This window comes from Podarcis filfolensis (genome assembly GCF_964270895.1).
Source record: "Podarcis filfolensis genome assembly, chromosome: 7".
Lineage (NCBI taxonomy): Eukaryota > Metazoa > Chordata > Lepidosauria > Squamata > Lacertidae > Podarcis > Podarcis filfolensis.
The window spans coordinates 10,262,087-10,279,727 of record NC_139603.1 but is presented as its reverse complement, the minus strand read 5'-3'; the positions used below and the strand labels follow the sequence as shown (position 1 = coordinate 10,279,727).

Below are 17,641 nucleotides of genomic sequence, written 5' to 3'. Positions count from 1 at the left end.
TAATGACAACAATATGTATGTGTGTATGTATGTGTGTGTGTGTGTGCATGAGAGAGAGAGAGAGAGAGAAGAGAAAACCAGTTCCTGACATTCCATCACACTCTAGTACAGAGATAACCAAATGTTGATTGATTGCAGCTTTCATAATCCTGGGCCAATGGCCATGCTGACTGAGGCCGATGGGAATTGCGAGTCCAGCAATAAATGGAAGTCAACCCCTGCTCTTGAGGGTCCAAGAATACAGGATGGGACTATTTAGACAGCAGCAAGCTTTAAACTCAACAAGTAGGGACACCAGGATCAGACTTAGCTCATGTCTGCTTAGAACAGGGGTGCCCAAACTTTCTTCAAAGAGGGTCGGATTTGATGAAGTGAACATGTGTGAGGGCCAACCAAAGTTGTTGAGGGTTTTTTTTTACAATTTTACACCAAAGTTGTTGAGGCTTTTTTGGGGGGTTTTACCCCAGGACACATACTGCCACGGGGGCCGGATTAAATTGACCAGCGGGCCAAATTAGGCCCCCGAGACGGACTTTGGACATGCCTGGTTTAGAAGGAAGTTTAAAAACTGAGTTTAATGGAGCTTACTTCCAATTATTAGGAATAGGATTGCAACTTTAATGGATCTGGATCTATTAAATATAGTGCATTTAATTTTACCTCCAGTTTTTAGTATGAGGAGGACCCTGTTCAACCCGAAGCAAAGCATAACGAGCAGCATTCAAGGACAAACCCCGGATTCCGTCTCCCCACTCTTTTTCAGCTCTTAAAAGAAGAAATAAAAAGGAGAGTCAACAAAATTGTATGTTTATGATAACACCTCTATTGCTTCGCTAAACATAAGACAATACACAAAAATATATTGGGTCTAGACTGACACAACTTTGCAATTACAGTTTATTTTAAACAACTATTCTACCCGACTGTAAATCCATGAAGGAACATATTTGAACCACTGCTTTCATGTGGAAGTGTTTGAAACACAGTAAAGGTGAATTCATTTAAATGAAAACATATGAGTAAGAGAACTTTTTACAAAACACCGGAAATTTAATTTATTTTGGTGGGTTTGGAATTAGATTATATTGGATGAAAGTAATAAATGAGAAAAATGAATTTTCTATTACTTTGCAGCCAATTTATATCCTCTTTAAGTCCTGGTCTATGTTTTAGTCTTTAGTAGATGATGAAGCAACTGGAATGGATGAACTGGGCTTCCAGATACAAGTGACAAAGACTTACATGACATAATCTGCCAGGAACTTTCATGCCTCACCGAAACAAATGGGGAGTTGCACAAACACAGAGCATCATGTTCATGTCAAAAAGCTTGACCAGGACACGTTCCTGATGTATTGCATCCTGAATCATCCCAATTTGATCCCACTCTAATAACTGTTCCTAGAGGGAGCACCTCTGCATATTCATATTAACTGGTTCCTTTTTCCACTGGTGCCCAGTTTGTGGAATAATTTCCTAAGTGGGCCATGTGCCATGCCAGCATGAGCCCTCCTATACATAATTCATATATTTTTATATACGAGTCCAGGGGATGGGGTAGGGCTAGTGAACCCAAGGATATATTTATTTATATTTACACAAAGTTAAACAGGGTAAAGTAGCATCAACTTCAGTAGTTGGGTCATGTAACTACATATGCTGTCTCCCTATTCTCCTTACTGTAAAATCACAGAAGGACTTTGAAAAGCACACAAGAAATCTGAACATCACTGATTCATGTATTTCTCAAAGAACAAACTCACATAACAGGGTAGCAGTTAAATGCCATTTATGTAAGGTTATGTAAACAATATCTTTAATTAAACCTCCACGTTTCTAGCCCAGAAAATTGCTGAAAACCCCAACAAGATATGGAAAACACACATACTTTTCCTATAGAAGTTGATGGGGGGTATTCGGTTTTTTGGGTGAAATTTAATAGAAGTTATACAGATATTCAAGGAAGTGCAGGAAGAATGTACCTTTTTAATTTATTGTTTGAGCAACTACACTGAAGATCAGATAAATGTGTATTCTTACCCTCTATATTCTATGTATTTGTAAATGCACCCTGCTATTAGCATGGCTACCAAAGCATAGTACCAAGAGCAAATGAACATCAAGGCAAGGCACAAACTCATCCCCAAGAATGAGAGAGTCCTAAAAGAAACACATAACACAAGTTGTTAACATTCATGCTGTACAAGTAGATATCTATATATATACACAAATACACACACAAATATACGAGTCACCCCAGATTGGGGGGAAGAAGAAACAGAAACAGCCAGGTGGATGGCATATTCCTGTTTTTCCCATTTTCCTGCCCCAATCTCCCTGTACTAAATGAGTTGTGAAATGTACAATACAACCCACTAGTGTTTCAACAATGCCATATTTCACTGCATAGTTGTAGCCACCGCATAATGTTGTTGTTTAGTTGTTTAGTTGTGTCCGACTCTTTGTGACCCCATGGACCAGAGCACGCCAGGCACTCCTGTCTTCCACTGCCTCCCGCAGTTTGGTCAGACTCATGCTTGTAGCTTCGACAACACTATCCAACCATCTCGTCCTCTGTCGTCCCCTTCTCCTTGTGCCCTCCATCTTTCCCAGCATCAGGGTCTTTTCCAGGGAGTCTTCTCTTCTCATGTGGTGGCCGCATAATAGTCACCGCATAATAGTCACACCCTATTTTTTCAGTCCAAAAATTCATTGCGTAATTGTTGTGTTGTAACTTCTGAGGCTCTGTTAGGCCTCAGGCCCCTTCCTTTCCTTCTCAGCTGCCACCGCCCTTGGTCCCCTCATACCTCGCCATCTCAGCCATGAGCTCCTAGGCCGCTTGGGCGTGGCTGACTCACAGCAAATGGTCAAGAACAGCCACAGGGCTGCCCTGTGACATGCAAACAAGAAGGAGAAGCAGTGGGTGAGCAAAAACCTTCACCGCCTGTCTACACCCCCTTTCCTGCCCCCCCCACCAGCAGAACCTTCATGTGCCTCCAGAGGAGGAGGAGGGTCTCCAGAGGGCACATGGCCTGGGGTCTCACTGGGATGAGAGGCTGAGATGCTCGCCCCTGAACCCCTTTTGGAAAGCCTGTGCTCTGGCATGGGACTTTTCTTGTAAGTGAAAATGGCATTAAAAATGTGACAATTATGCTATGACAAGAGCTCAACAAATAAATCCAGTTTCTCATTTGCTTCGCTCTGAACATGAATAACTGGCCAAATGTGTGGGGAAACCCTTTCTAATTTTCTTTACGTTCTAATTTGTCCCATGAAAGCTATTACTCATGCCTATACTCTGTTTAACAGCAGCTATCTTTGTGTTCTTGTTTGCATTTATCTACCCTCCTGTTCTTCTATACTAATAGGAAACAACTGAATAACCAACACAGAAATCCATTTTTCTTTCCATTGTTTCTTATAGGTATTTTGTGTTCTCTTGCAGCTTTCTTGCATGCATACACACATACACACACAACTCAATACAATTTCTACTAAACCGAAAAAGACCATAGCACTATAAAACAAATGCTTGTTTTTCTCCTTCAAAAAATAAATTTGTAAAGAACATGCCGTACCAGTGATAATACTTGAAACGAGGTCTCCAATTTGGTGTACGGAGCAGAGTTTGAACTGCACATGCCAAGTTCACAAACAGATAGCACATAAGGAAAAACCTACAAAAGAAAAATATATTTACAATTGACATGAGTATCACCACCCACTCTAATCTTGGGGACAGAGATAGTTAGGTTAAAGGAAAAGGAGGAAGAAAAGTGACACAGACAAAGTGATAAAGTTCAATTCTCCTAAGGATACAATGGGCTAGACTCACAGCCTGTAATCAAGGACTGAGGCAGATGACCCACATAACTGCCTGTGCTGAATTACAGTCATACCTCGGGTTACAGACGCTTCAGGTTGCACGTTTTTGGGTTGCGCACCACGCCGAACCCGGAAGTACCGGAAAAGGTTACTTCCAGGTTTTGGCAATCGCACTTTGCGCATGTGAAGACGCAGCGCTGCGGGTTGCGAATGCTGTGTGTTGCGAACATGCCTGCCGCACAGATCACGTTCGCAACCCGAACATCCACTGTATTTCAAAAGTGCAGCATTGTCCTAAACATACCACGACAACTGGGCTTGGAGGAGTGAAGGAAGTTGTAGCCCTACAACAAATTCCATCTACATCTTGGACCAGGGATGAACAAGCTTTTCTGGGTCGGGGGCACTGCTTTAGGGAAATGGTTGGAGGCCAGATATAGCAGTGGGCAGGCAAAAGCGGACAGATAACCTCTCTCTCTCTCTCTCCTCTCGCCTCTTCTCTTCTTTCCTTCCCCTCCATCCACCCATCATTCATCATCATTCTCTCTCTCTCTCTCTCTCTCTCACACACACACACACACACACACACACACACACACACTTTATATACGGCAAGGATAGGAATTTTTCTTTTTTTGCTTATAGGCCAGAGTCTCAGCTCTCCATTCCTGGGGGGGTAAATTTGACAGGTGGGCAAGGACTTCAAAGCACAGTACATGGCTGTTTGCAAAAGGGCTTTCCAACATTCAGAGGGCAGCAGGGAGCATACAGATGCTACAAGGGTTGCCTGCATGTGTCCTATAGTAATATAATACATATAATACACTTTGGTCAGGGAAGAATAGCCCATTACACTTCTCATCAGGCTACTGCTAAAAATGGCCTCACTGTGCCAGGCAACATAACATGAAATAACACTTACTCCAGCCTAGTATTTAGCAAGTCATTTGGCAACAATGAATTGATGGAATTTCATAAAGAGAAGCGAGAAAGCTCCCTTCCCCTGCTCCTTTGCCACCCAACCTTATCTGCTAACCATGGAAGAAGAAAAGGTCCTTCTTCTGCTTGATGAAAGGCTTTTGGTTTTTTTACTTGCCTGCTAAAAGGCTAGTTGTCTATGTTTCCACGCCGGCTGCAGTGGCTTCCCTTTTCTCTCTTTTGATGCAGCTACAACTTTCTTCACTTTCTCATTCCTCTCCCACTGCCTGTTGCAAAATTCTTCTACTTGGCTTTTTATCAAAACTTTTTCCGTTATCTTGTAATCTTTAATTCCCTTGATCTTTTCAAATTACTGTTTTCCAAATGGTTGCATACTATGTTAACTTCTGTTAACTTCTAAATGCCTTCACTGTAGCACCTTATCAAATCTTTTCCCCATCTACGTCCCTTTGTTCTCACTTCACCCCTATAGTGCCCTCATACTCTGTAACTACAAGACTGCATGCTCTCTTTCCTGACTACCCGTTCTATCTTGCAAGTCTCTTACAAGTCACTCAAACTCTCTGCATCAAAATTCGTGTAAGCATCATAAATTAAACAGTAACTGTAATACTACTACTACTACTACTACTACTACTTATTTCAAAATAAATTACAAAAATATAGGTAAAACCTATATACACATGCTTACATGGAAAGGATTGGAGCTACACTGTCCAGGGAAGCTATGAGAATGCCTATCTCACAAATCAACGCAGTGAGAAGCAAAGCCCATGTCGGTTCTCCATTTGCTTTTCCATGACCAAATACCTTTTAAAAAAGAAAAAGGAGAAAAAATAAACACACAAAGGATTAATGCTTTAATCTATCTGAAGTACATATGTTTCAAAAATGCATGGCATGAACGTAATGTAAGTGAATATTACAGGGCCCCATGTAAAGAGTCAAACTATTATTTGTTACACACAAACCTTAAGCAGCATAAATCAAATGGAGCTTAATGTTTTTCCCTCAGTTGCATATGTTAGCAGACCACAGTCACATCTGCACCATACAATTAAAGCATAATGATCCCCCGAAAAAAATTATAGGAACTGTAGTTCACCCCTCACACAGCTACAATTCACAGTACACTTCACAAACCACAGCTGTGAGTGTGACACATCTTAGAAATATTACATCAACTCCCACCTATCACAACAGCAAGGGAAGTCATATATACATCACTACAGCTAAAACTGAGAGGCTGAGATTGGGCTACCCAACAGATTTGGGGGGTTTTTTAAATCAAAATTGTAAAAGCACTGAAAATTTTGAAGGCAAAAACTCACTTGAAGAAATGGTACTATGCCATCTCTTGCAATTGCCTGTAGCAGCCGGGGAGCACCAGTGAGGCTCTGGAGACCAGCACCACATGTGGAAAAGAATGAGCCAATCACAATGACCCACGGAGAGGGCCATGCCAAAGTCCCAATCACCAGGTTTCCATTAACTGCTTGTCCAAATCTTGCGGAGAAAGATCATACGCAACATTAAACAAGGAAGAAAAGTTGAGTAACTTATACAAATATCAGTCTGCTTCTCTCCCCCCCCCCCCATCCAAAAAAAAAGATTTAGGGCTATGTTATTTCTAGAAAGACATGCATTGGCAACATGGACACGCATGCAGGATGAATAAAAGTGCAATTTAAAGAAGGCAACAGATATCCATTTCAGATTATCTTGAATTATCTATACCAGCTTCTGCAATATACACTTCCCAATCTCACACTTTCATCCACTTAAACTGGTATGGACAGGAAGCCTTTGAAATTATGTAGCAAAACCCTCCCACTGTTACGTACTTGTCTCTCAAGACGACTCCTTCTATACAGGCTCCAAAAAGTACTATGCAGGACAAATCTGCAATTAAGACTCAAGGAACTTAAAAGGAACATAAATTGGAAAGGGGGGGGGGACAGGAGGTCCACAAGAACACCTGGAAAGCATTAGAACAGGGGTTAGCAAACTTTTCCACCAGGGAGCCGGTCCACTGTCCCTCAGACCTTGTGGGGGGCCGGACTATATTTTGAAAGAAAGAAAAATGAACGAATTCCTATGCCCCACAAATAACCCAGATGCATTTTAAATAAAAGCACACATTCTACTCATGTAAAAACACGCTGATTCCCCAACCGTCCGCAGGCTGGATTTAGAAGGTGATTGGGCCAGATCCGGCCCGCAGGCCTTAGTTTGCCTACCCATGCATTAGAAGTCAGAAAAGCTAAAGCACAGAATGAACTCAGGCTTGCTAGAGAGGTTAAAAGCAACAAAAAAGGCTTTTATGGGTATGTTCGTAGCAAAAGGAAGAACAAAGAAACAGTGGGGTCACTCAGAGGAGAAGATGGTGAAATGCAAACAGGGGACACAGAAAGGGCTGAACTCCTCAATGCCTTCTTTGCCTCAGTCTTCTCCGATAAAGAAAACAATGCCCGACCTGAAGAATTTGGAGCAAATGATTCAGCAGAGGAAACACAGCCCAGAATAACTAAGGAGATAGTACAAGAATACTTGGCTAGTCTAGATGTATTCAAGTCTCCAGGGCCAGATGAACTGCATCCAAGAGTATTAAAAGAACTGGCAGATGTGATTTCAGAACCACTGGCAGTCATCTTTGAGAATTCCTGGAGAACAGGCGAAGTCCCGGCAGACTGGAGGAGGGCAAATGTTGTCCCTATTTTCAAAAAGGGGAAAAGAGAGGACCCAAATAATTACCGCCCAGTCAGTCTGACATCAATACCAGGGAAGATTCTGGAGCAGATCATTAAGCAAACAGTCTGTGAGCACCTAAAAAGGAATGCTGTGATCACCAATAGTCAGCATGGATTTCTGAAAAATAAGTCATGTCAGACTAACCTGATCTCGTTTTTTGACAGAATTACAAGCCTGGTAGATGAAGGGAACGCAGTGGATGTAGCCTACCTTGATTTCAGCAAGGCATTTGACAAGGTGCCCCATGATATTCTTGTAAAGAAGCTGGTAAAATGCGGTCTTGACTATGCTACCACTCAGTGGATTTGTAACTGGCTGACTGACCGAACCCAAAGGGTGCTCATCAATGGTTCCTCTTCATCCTGGAGAAGAGTGACTAGTGGGGTGCCACAGGGTTCTGTCTTGGGCCCGGTCTTATTCAACATCTTTATCAACGACTTGGATGATGGACTCAAGGGCATCCTGATCAAATTTGCAGATGACACCAAACTGGGAGGGGTGGCTAACACCCCAGAGGACAGGATCACACTTCAAAACGACCTTGACAGATTAGAGAACTGGGCCAAAACAAACAAGATGAATTTTAACAGGGAGAAATGTAAAGTATTGCACTTGGGCAAAAAAAATGAGAGGCACAAATACAAGATGGGTGACACCTGGCTTGAGAGCACTACATGTGAAAAGGATCTAGGAGTCTTGGTTGACCACAAACTTGACATGAGCCAACAGTGTGACGCGGCAGCTAAAAAAGCCAATGCAATTCTGGGCTGCATCAATAGGAGTATAGCATCTAGATCAAGGGAAGTAATAGTGCCACTGTATTCTGCTCTGGTCAGACCTCACCTGGAGTACTGTGTCCAGTTCTGGGCACCACAGTTCAAGAAGGACATTGACAAACTGGAACGTGTCCAGAGGAGGGCAACCAAAATGGTCAAAGGCCTGGAAACGATGCCTTATGAGGAACGGCTAAGGGAGCTGGGCATGTTTAGCCTGGAGAAGAGGAGGTTAAGGGGTGATATGATAGCCATGTTCAAATATATAAAAGGATGTCACACAGAGGAGGGAGAAAGGTTGTTTTCTGCTGCTCCAGAGAAGCGGACACGGAGCAATGGATCCAAACTACAAGAAAGAAGATTCCACCTAAACATTAGGAAGAACTTCCTGACAGTAAGAGCTGTTCGACAGTGGAATTTGCTGCCAAGGAGTGTGGTGGAGTCTCCTTCTTTGGAGGTCTTTAAGCAGAGGCTTGACAACCATATGTCAGGAGTGCTCTGATGGTGTTTCCTGCTTGGCAGGGGGTTGGACTCGATGGCCCTTGTGGTCTCTTCCAACTCTATGATTCTATGATTCTATGATTCTATGAGAAGAACAGCACACATTACTGCACATCCCAAAGAAGCTAAGCACTGATTTCTTTGGGAAATATTTTAACTTCCACATTGAAGTTGGCAGAGTATTTAAACTTTGACTGTACCATATTCTGTTTCTATACCTAAAATGAAGAGAGAGAAAAAATCAGAATAGAAAAAGAAGGGAGATATTCCCTCCAAAAATTCACATTTTTTGCTTTATTATTTGCTCCATTACAGCTTATTGTTTTCATATATCTCTGGTTAAATTCAATGTTATAAAACAAACAATACTATAATGGTTCGCATGTTTCCATCTATAATAGCATAAAGCTCTTATATCTATCTACCAATATTAATGCTACAAATCCCATTGGTTTTATCAATCAGTCAGAATGAGGTATAGCTTCTGAATAAACTAAGATGAGATGTACTATTCCTGTAGAAGTGGCTTATGCTTTCTGCTTAAAGATTCATCAAATCCCAACAACCCTACTCATACTGAAAATAAAATATTTAGGATTCCCTCATAACACATTTTACTATCGTATGTCAGCCACCTGTGCATTCTCAAAACAAAAACCTAATTAAGCAAACCAAGAATATGAAATCTAGACCCCCACAAGTTGAATTAAAAGGATACAGATAAATGATGTTGTTAAAATGGCCAGAATTGTTCCAGTTGGAATAGCTTTTTGAGCATCCCGAAGATCTCCTGACCTGTTTGAACCTGCCATAATGCCTAAAATACATACAGAAATGGGGAAAAAATGGGATGTCATCAAGTTTCTGATTATTCCAGTTATATTAAGTTGATAGATGCAACCTGTCATTAAAGCAACAACCATAACATACTACTGCCAGAACAAGCAAAGGACTATATCTGGTCAATCACACCTTTAGCAGAGAGCTGGAAAGGGAGAAGGGAAGGGAATAACAACTTCAAGACTTGGTGGAGACTATTAAGAAGGTCTGCATATGATGATCCTTCAAGAGTCAAATGTTCCAAAAGTCCTTTCCAACTGTCAGCTCTACAAACAGTCACAGTGGCTGCGTTTGCACATCACATTAAACCAAAACTTAGCACAGATATGCAAATTTGCTGGCTCCCAAGGAGGAAGCTGCAGCTGCTTTGCCTCTCCCTGGGCTTTTTAGAGAAGCAGCTAAGCTAAGGAATAGCTTATCACATTGCCTGAACCTGGGATTGTGGGCAAGGTGTCCTCCTTAACCAAAACCACAAGACACACCTTGCCTATAGCTCATGATTAGATAGGAGAGCTTAACTACCGTATTTTTCCCTCTATAACACGCAGATTTTTTCTCCTAAAAAGGAAGGGGAAATGTCTGTGCGTGTTATTGAGCGAATGTGTGGTCCCTGGAGCCAAATGGCAAAAAAAATCAGGCAAAAATCAAATCGCGCGTCTCGGAGAAGGGAAACCTGAAAAGAGGAAGTGGCTGCTTTCCTGCATTCTGCCTCAGGGTCTTACTGCCCACCCGTCTCTGTTTCCTTGCTGTGTTTGCTCAAACGGAACAAAGAGCAGGGAAAGCCCCTCCCCTCCAGGCAAGCAGAGTGTCGTCTCTGTGCTCCGGTGCTGCTGAAAACATGCAGGAGGGAGAGAGAGAGAGAGAGAGAGAGAGAGAGAGCTGGCTGGCTTGGGTGGGTAGGTGAGGGAAAACTTTTGCCTTCCTTTCCTCCCTCCCGTTATACCCCTCTCCTGCATTCTTAGCCAGCTGCTTCTCTGCACACCCCTCTCGTGCTCCTTGTCCATTCTGTATTTTTCCTTCCTTCCCCACTTAAAATGTGGTTAAAAAGCATGGATCCACATGGATCCTCAGGATCTTTGCATTGGGTCACCCCAAATTCACCATCAGATCACATAGCATGTCCATGGCTACAGCCTGCCCCCCAAAAATCACACACGCACTGTTGCCTGGGGCTGCAATGGTGCAAAAATGTGGTTAAAAAGCATGGATCCACATGGATCCTCAGGATCTTTGCATTGGGTCACCCCAAATTCACCATCAGATCACATAGCATGTCCATGGCTACAGCCTGCCCCCCCCAAATCACGCACCCACTGTTGCCTGGGGCTGCAATGGTGCAAAAACGTGGTTACAAAACATGGATCCTCAGGATCTTTGCATTGGGTCACCCCAAATTCACCATCAGAGCACATAGCATGTCCATGGCTACAGCCTGCCCCCCCCAAAATCACACACCCACTGTTGCCTGGGGCTGCAATGGTGCAAAAACGTGGTTACAAAGCATGGATCCACAGGGATTCTCAGGATTTTTGCATTGGGTCACCCCAAATTCACCATCAGATCACATGTCTGTGGCCACAGCATGAAGCACAAAAATGATACATCCACTGTTTCATTCAGAATGTTTTTTCCCTTGTTTTCCTCCTCTAAAAACGATGTGCGTGTTATGGTCAGGTGCGTGTTATCGAGCGAAAAATACGGTATGATCTCAGCTTCAGACAACATGCTAAGCTGCTGCCCCGTGCTGACCTAAAGAGTCTAGAGAGAATCAAAGCAGATGCAAACTCCCATTGGGAGTCAGTGCAGTCGTGGTAAGCCATACTCTGACTTACAATGATGTGAGAACCAGGTCAATGTCAATACACTGGTCATAGTCACATACAATGCTAAACAAAACCATGGCTTAGCATGAACGTTCTGGGGAGAAGCTCATAACTGCTTTGTTCCTTCCCAACCCTTTTAGCTCAGTGCAGCGCATACCTAAGCCAAGTTTTGGCTTAGTGTGCAGTTCAAACCCGGGTTGTGGTTAAGCTCTCTCCTCCTTAACCAAGAGCTGTAGTCAAAGTTTGTTCTTGGCCACATCTTGCAGTGTGCCAAAGGCTCCCATGCCTAATCAATGAGGCTGCTAGACAGAAAAGGGTCTTCTCTGTTTAGAAAATTAGTTCAGGCTATGTATTAGGAGAAATACTGTGCTTTTCACATTTTGCTGAGCCTAGAAAGGTTCAGAAGGCTTTTGGACTATTGGGTAAAAGCTGGAAAAGTCATGCACTGCTGAAGAAAAAGATGCCTAAGGATAGATAATATTCCTTTATATGTCATTTTTATTTTTATTTTCTCAACTTTTTTCTTTCCCTCACTACCTGTTTTCTTTATTTTTGATATCTGATCTTGGCTACAAAGTGTATAAATATAATATTAATAAAATTATTATTTTTTAAAAGATAATTAGTTAATGATTAGTTTACTAATGCTGCAAATGTATTTTTATAAATTCATTTTTTTAAAGAAAAATGTTTTTCTATGTATTATGGTTTTCCAATAATAAAGAGAATAATAAATCCAAAACCAGCAGCAGAAAAGTACTGGTAGAAGCAGAAAATATCTTTTAGTGCAAATATAAATTTAGGGTAAAAGAACTATGTTTTGAGAACAATATTTGGTGATACTCAAATACAGAAACTATAATTAGCTGTAGTCAATGTCTCTTTTGTGGACACAGACATGTGAACATAATAACGACCTTGTTTGATACATTATACAGCCCAGGCTACCTGTTGGAACTGAGAGAAGAATATATTTTAATCATATTATGAGGCAAAACTACACTGTAGCAAACTTCTAGCGACAAGTCTGCAATCCATTCTGGCAAGGCTAAGAAGCAACCCCTAAAGGCTTGCCAAAACGAAGGTTTCTTCACTATTTTACAAGCAAGCTTCACTCCTGAAGAAAAGACATATAAACCAAAAGGTTCAAAACAAAGTCTACCTCTATACTTTGAAAAAGGTGAAGAAAAGTGTTAGGACCATAAAGGAAGGAGCGAAGATGTCAGTACAAAAGTTCAGCTTGTGCTGTACAAAACACTTCTATGGAAGAGTTCCAGCAATACTTTTCAGCCAATTAGCTAATATCAGGACATGGATGACCTTAGCAAATGTATTATGTCCCAATAGTATTCATTACATGAGAGAACAAGTTCGGACAGCTTCTTCCATTTCTTGCAGGAATCAAAGCAACACAAAGGAAGACAAAGCCCTTATTTTTATAGACATGGAAAGAGATGCCAACAAAATTCCAGTTCATTCCCTGTTTTGGCAGTCATACTAAAATAATATGCTCTATCTCATCTGCAGGACTTGTTCATATTGCGTACCCAAAAATACTTCTCTCACGCCAAAAAACCCTAAATGCTGAATATACTCAGATTTTCACGCACACACAAATTCTTATTTCTTTGTTCTTACTAAATTAAACACTTCACTCTGAATTACACATTTGAATTCTGAGTATCTGAACTCAAGGCACAGTGGTTCCAGTTCTACCTCCAGGACTAAGTTCAGAGAACAGGATTGGGAGAGTGACCTTCAGCCCCCTGGGGGTTGTGCTGTGAGCTGCTGCAAGGAACAATTCTTTCTCTAATGGTCAGTACACTGATGACACACAGCTCTATTTCTCCATGACATCTGAATCACAGGATATTGTGTGGGCCCTGGACTGGTGTCTGAACAACAGATGAGTGAAAAGGAACCATTGGTTCCTACCCGAAAGGTAGTTCTTGATGCTGATAGAAGTTCTTCAATCTGAGATTGCAGTATCACCTTGTGATGAAGGCAGGAAATAACAATTTAGGGAAGTAGAATGCTCCCAGCATGCAGTTGCGTCCTCACTAAGCTCTACCAAGTCAGTCTAGGAGGAACAACATTGCCTAAAATGTAGGAAACCCACTTCCTTAAAAAAAAAAGCTACGAAAAAAATAGTACTTTAGAATTACCTAAAGCCAGGAAACTATTAATAATAACTACCCATCAGATATGAACCCAATGGTTCTTTCTCTGTTGCTAGTGAAGCTCATCGATCCAGGACATACTAGATGCTCCAGATATAAGGTGGGAAATTGGTAGCAACCTAATGATTGGCAAAGGACCTGCTGCAGGACCCTCTGACCAAAAGGTGCTTCAGCTGAAGCATACCTGCCTGTCTTGTAATGTCTGCTGAATGAGTTTAGTGGCTGCTCTGCACTGACAGAAATGGCAGTGGAAGCAGCTGCTGTGCTCGTTGAGTGAGTAGTTATCCCGGCTGGCACAGGCAGTATCTGAGATTCATTGGCTGGGGAGATAAAAGCCCTACTCCATCTAGATCAGGCTTCCTCAACCTCAGCCCTCCAGGTGCTTTGAGACTACAATTCCCATCATTCCTGACCACTGGTCCTGCTAGCTAGGGATCATGGGAGTTGTAGGCCAAAAACATCTGGAGGGCTGAGGTTGAGGAAGCCTGATCTAGATGATGTTGAATTAGTTACTTTCTTACCTAAGTAAGAAGGAAGAAATGAGACAAAATAATGCCCATTAATCTAAAGCACTGGCTCTATACCCTTTAAGGTCCTGTGGACATCTGTGGAATGCCCCATCAGTTCCAGATGGTGAGCAGCAGACAGACAAAAGGTGGGCAGGACTAATTACTGCTTTCTATGAAATTTAGATGCAACTTTCAAGAAAGGTCTCTTCTTGCCTCCATGAAAAATACAGAGGTGCTTTGCAGCAGAGAGGGTGAGCGTTCTACTTCCTAAATTGTTGTTTCCTGCCTTCAACGCAGACACATGGCTCACTGCATCCAACGGCATCCAAACATAGACAAAAACCAGCTCCTCCACCTCAGGAGATCTCATTTGTAACAGTCACATCAGTTTGGGCAAAGTCATGCCAAAGTCATCTTTCTGGTTTGCCATCTTGAATCAAAACAGCATCCAGTATCAAAACAAAGATGAAGACTGCTGCCTCCATCTCAGGAGCTCTCATACCAAGTTGGGTGACAATATTTTGAGAGGCATCCACATCAACACAGTTGTGATCTGTTACACCAAAATGGGCAATAGTACCTTCAGAGTCATCCAATTATGTGCAGTTTGGACCTGTAGCACCAAATTGGGCAAAGTCACATGAAACTGGGTGATATTTTCAGCAGCATCTACATCAGCGCAGTTTGAGCCTGTCACACCAAACTGGGCAAAGTCATGTTTTGGTCCGCTATCTTAATTCACAATGGCACCTGGCATCCAAATGTCAGTGAAGACCACCCCCACAACCTCAGGAACCCTCATGTAGAGTTTAATGATACCAACTCGACTGGTGTCTGAACCCATAGAGAACAGGCGAGCAGACAAATATACAGACAGACCATTTTCCAAAATATATAGTAAATTTTTGTAAACCATTTAGGTTATTGTTTTTCTTTTAACCAATCAAGAAGTAGATACATTTTGTTAAGTAATGAAGAAATTATGCAAGTAGTGGAGCAGAACTGAAGGCCTTAACTGAACAGCCTCACATACCACTGAAGCTCTGACCTGGATAGTTCAGTTCAGTTAGGGACCCCAAGGAAAAATTGCTATGTGCCTCTCCTCTTACTCCCATTCCAGGAAGCCATGCAATGTCTTAAGAGCTCCAAGGGACTGAAGGTTCAGCTGACTCCAGCTCCACATAGCATCTGACCCCAGGAAGCCCTGACAATCTGATGCCAAAGACAATCTCTGTCTCCTTTTCTCACACTCCAAGGCACTTCTCTTTCTTATTTCAACTCTGTTCCCTCCTTCCCATTTTTTTTTTAGTTAACCTCACTGCTGCTAACAGCACATACTTAACTCTCCATATACCAATAAGGCTGTACATATCTGTCTAGCACCTCTTGCCACCCATCTGCAGATAAGCTGCCAGTATTATCTGAATGTTGCTTGCTTAACCACTATTTTTTGTTCTGTAATAATCTCCACATTGCCACAATCTTTCTATTTTGCAATGAAGTAGTACATTCTTTAATTCTCAGCTCTTGACTGTTGTCTGATTACCCCATGTGTTAGTAATATTACTGTGTCTAAACTAAATATCTCATTATAAGTGCTGGCAGAAAAGACATTTACATGCACTTTTTTTTACATGTATGTGCAACTAGGACACATAGAGCTGAGTTAGGCAAATTAAATCCAATATGCAATTCTAATCAATACACAGAGAATCACTTCAGTTGTGAGAGAGAGAAAGGGGGAGGAGGGGAACTATACCTGTAACAGATGGAAAATAAATTCCTACTAGCATGGTGAAGTAGGTCATGATATCCGAATACACATAGTATTTAATTTTCGCATCTGTCTCTTCTAAAACAGGAACTGATGGCTGATCCTGTTTCTCCACAATTGCGAATTTGTCTCCATATACACTCCACAAATTATCTGTGAGGAATAAAAACAAAAGTTTACTCACTCAGGCCAGCTCTAAATATATATGAACACTAACTCATGCAAATCATTCACTCTTCCTCAAAATATGGTTCTCCTATCAATAAGAAAACCTTATTCGTTTTGACCACTTGAAGTTTCTAGGATATTACTTTTGTTTGATCTTGTGGTGTTTAGTGTCACTGGCTTTTGCCGCAATAAAACTTGAACTTGAACTTGAACTTATCCCAGAATGAAGATGTTTATTAGGCTGAATCCTAAAATGTAATATAAACAGTTCATTTTCACTTGTAAAACTGGCAACACTGATCTGTATGGCCAATAATTTGTGTTCTTTTTTCTTTTTCTTTTCATGAGAAAGTGCATATTATGTGGCACAACTAAATCATACTGACAAATCTGCATAAAAGTAATGAAATGGACTGCAATGGAGAAAAGGTGCTGAGGATACTCCTTGCATGGATACTAGTTTGTCAAAATAAACATAATTTTAGAAATAGACTAAGTAATATAAATAAATAAGAATAAAAATGTGCACCCCACCATCGAGACCATTCCATTGTAACCATCCAACCTCCCAAAATTTCAACACCTCTTGCAATGGTTTGACCCCCTTCCATTTCAACAGTATAAATTCTACAAACACTTTCCATATCTCCTCAAAATCATTTCTCCTGCATATTCCCCACCTTACCTTAATGACACATGTTAATTTATCATTAATAACTATATGCCACACCTCTTTATGCCATTCTTCCATTTTATATTCTGCTTGTCCCTTCCCCTCTAACTATAATCATTCGTGCAGCTGCCAATAAATTTGTGAGCAAGTCCTTCACAGCCTGCTATGAAGGATATTAGTTAGTCTAGGGCCAGCACTGAACTAAGGACCAGTTCATATGCGAAGTGTCATCTGCACATGCACAAGCAACCCTGGCAAACTGGGCAATCGCAACAGTCTGAAGAGAATGTGTTCAGGCAGCAATAAGTACAAACTGATGCTAAAAAGAGAAGGAGTTAAAAGGCTTCCTTACTATACTCCTATCAGTAGAAAACATTTGGGTTACCTAGTTTCTGCACGTGTGGCTAAAGGTTCAGTTGTCACTTCACAAGATGTAAACTCACCAAGTAAGACTCCGCTTGCGACTCCTGGAATCCCCTGAATTTCTGTGACGTTGTTTAGAATGAAATATTCATCACAGGTGGCATTTAATAGTGGGCTACCGCAGAAATTTTCCCACAGCTTGGTAGTCACTGTCATATTGTTTTCTTCATAATATTTGACACAAGGAAAGTCAGTATCTCTTACTAATGTACGATTTCCAAGCAGGCAAACGCTAGAACACAAAATAAAAATCAATCAAATGTTACATGTGATTTAACAAATTTTTATCATTTGATTTAACCAGTATGTTCAAGCTAGGATAAGTGTAGTTATATAGTAAAGTCAATAATGCTGCCCCGTTTGGGAAAAATGTATTTTTCCCCTAGCAGAGAATATGCATTTTGAAAAATAAAGACTTTTTAGAAACGTGCATGTTCTCACTTCCACTTTAGTTCCTGCCTA

The 17,641-nt window shown here is 41.4% G+C and overlaps 2 protein-coding genes across 9 annotated transcripts in view; one reads left to right on the top strand and one right to left on the bottom strand.

The window, feature by feature from the left end:
* Positions 1–17,641, top strand: part of MAJIN (membrane anchored junction protein) — a 180,150-nt gene that overhangs the window by 53,763 nt on the left and 108,746 nt on the right. The window lies entirely within an intron of this gene.
* Positions 1–17,641, bottom strand: part of SLC12A7 (solute carrier family 12 member 7) — a 96,638-nt gene that overhangs the window by 21,635 nt on the left and 57,362 nt on the right. For all 7 annotated transcript variants that reach the window (XR_014550945.1, XM_083624614.1, XM_083624611.1 and 4 more), the window contains exons 8-16: positions 17,200–17,411; positions 15,901–16,068; positions 9,508–9,606; positions 6,609–6,666; positions 6,096–6,270; positions 5,456–5,574; positions 3,579–3,677; positions 2,041–2,160; positions 661–765 (exon numbers count right to left, since the gene is read on the bottom strand). Coding sequence is in view for 6 of the 7 variants with exons in the window: in XM_083624614.1 (XP_083480740.1) it covers positions 661–765; positions 2,041–2,160; positions 3,579–3,677; positions 5,456–5,574; positions 6,096–6,270; positions 6,609–6,666; positions 9,508–9,606; positions 15,901–16,068; positions 17,200–17,411 (1,155 nt within the window). In the remaining variant the exon portion in view is untranslated. The remainder of the gene's footprint in view (positions 1–660; positions 766–2,040; positions 2,161–3,578; positions 3,678–5,455; positions 5,575–6,095; positions 6,271–6,608; positions 6,667–9,507; positions 9,607–15,900; positions 16,069–17,199; positions 17,412–17,641) is intronic.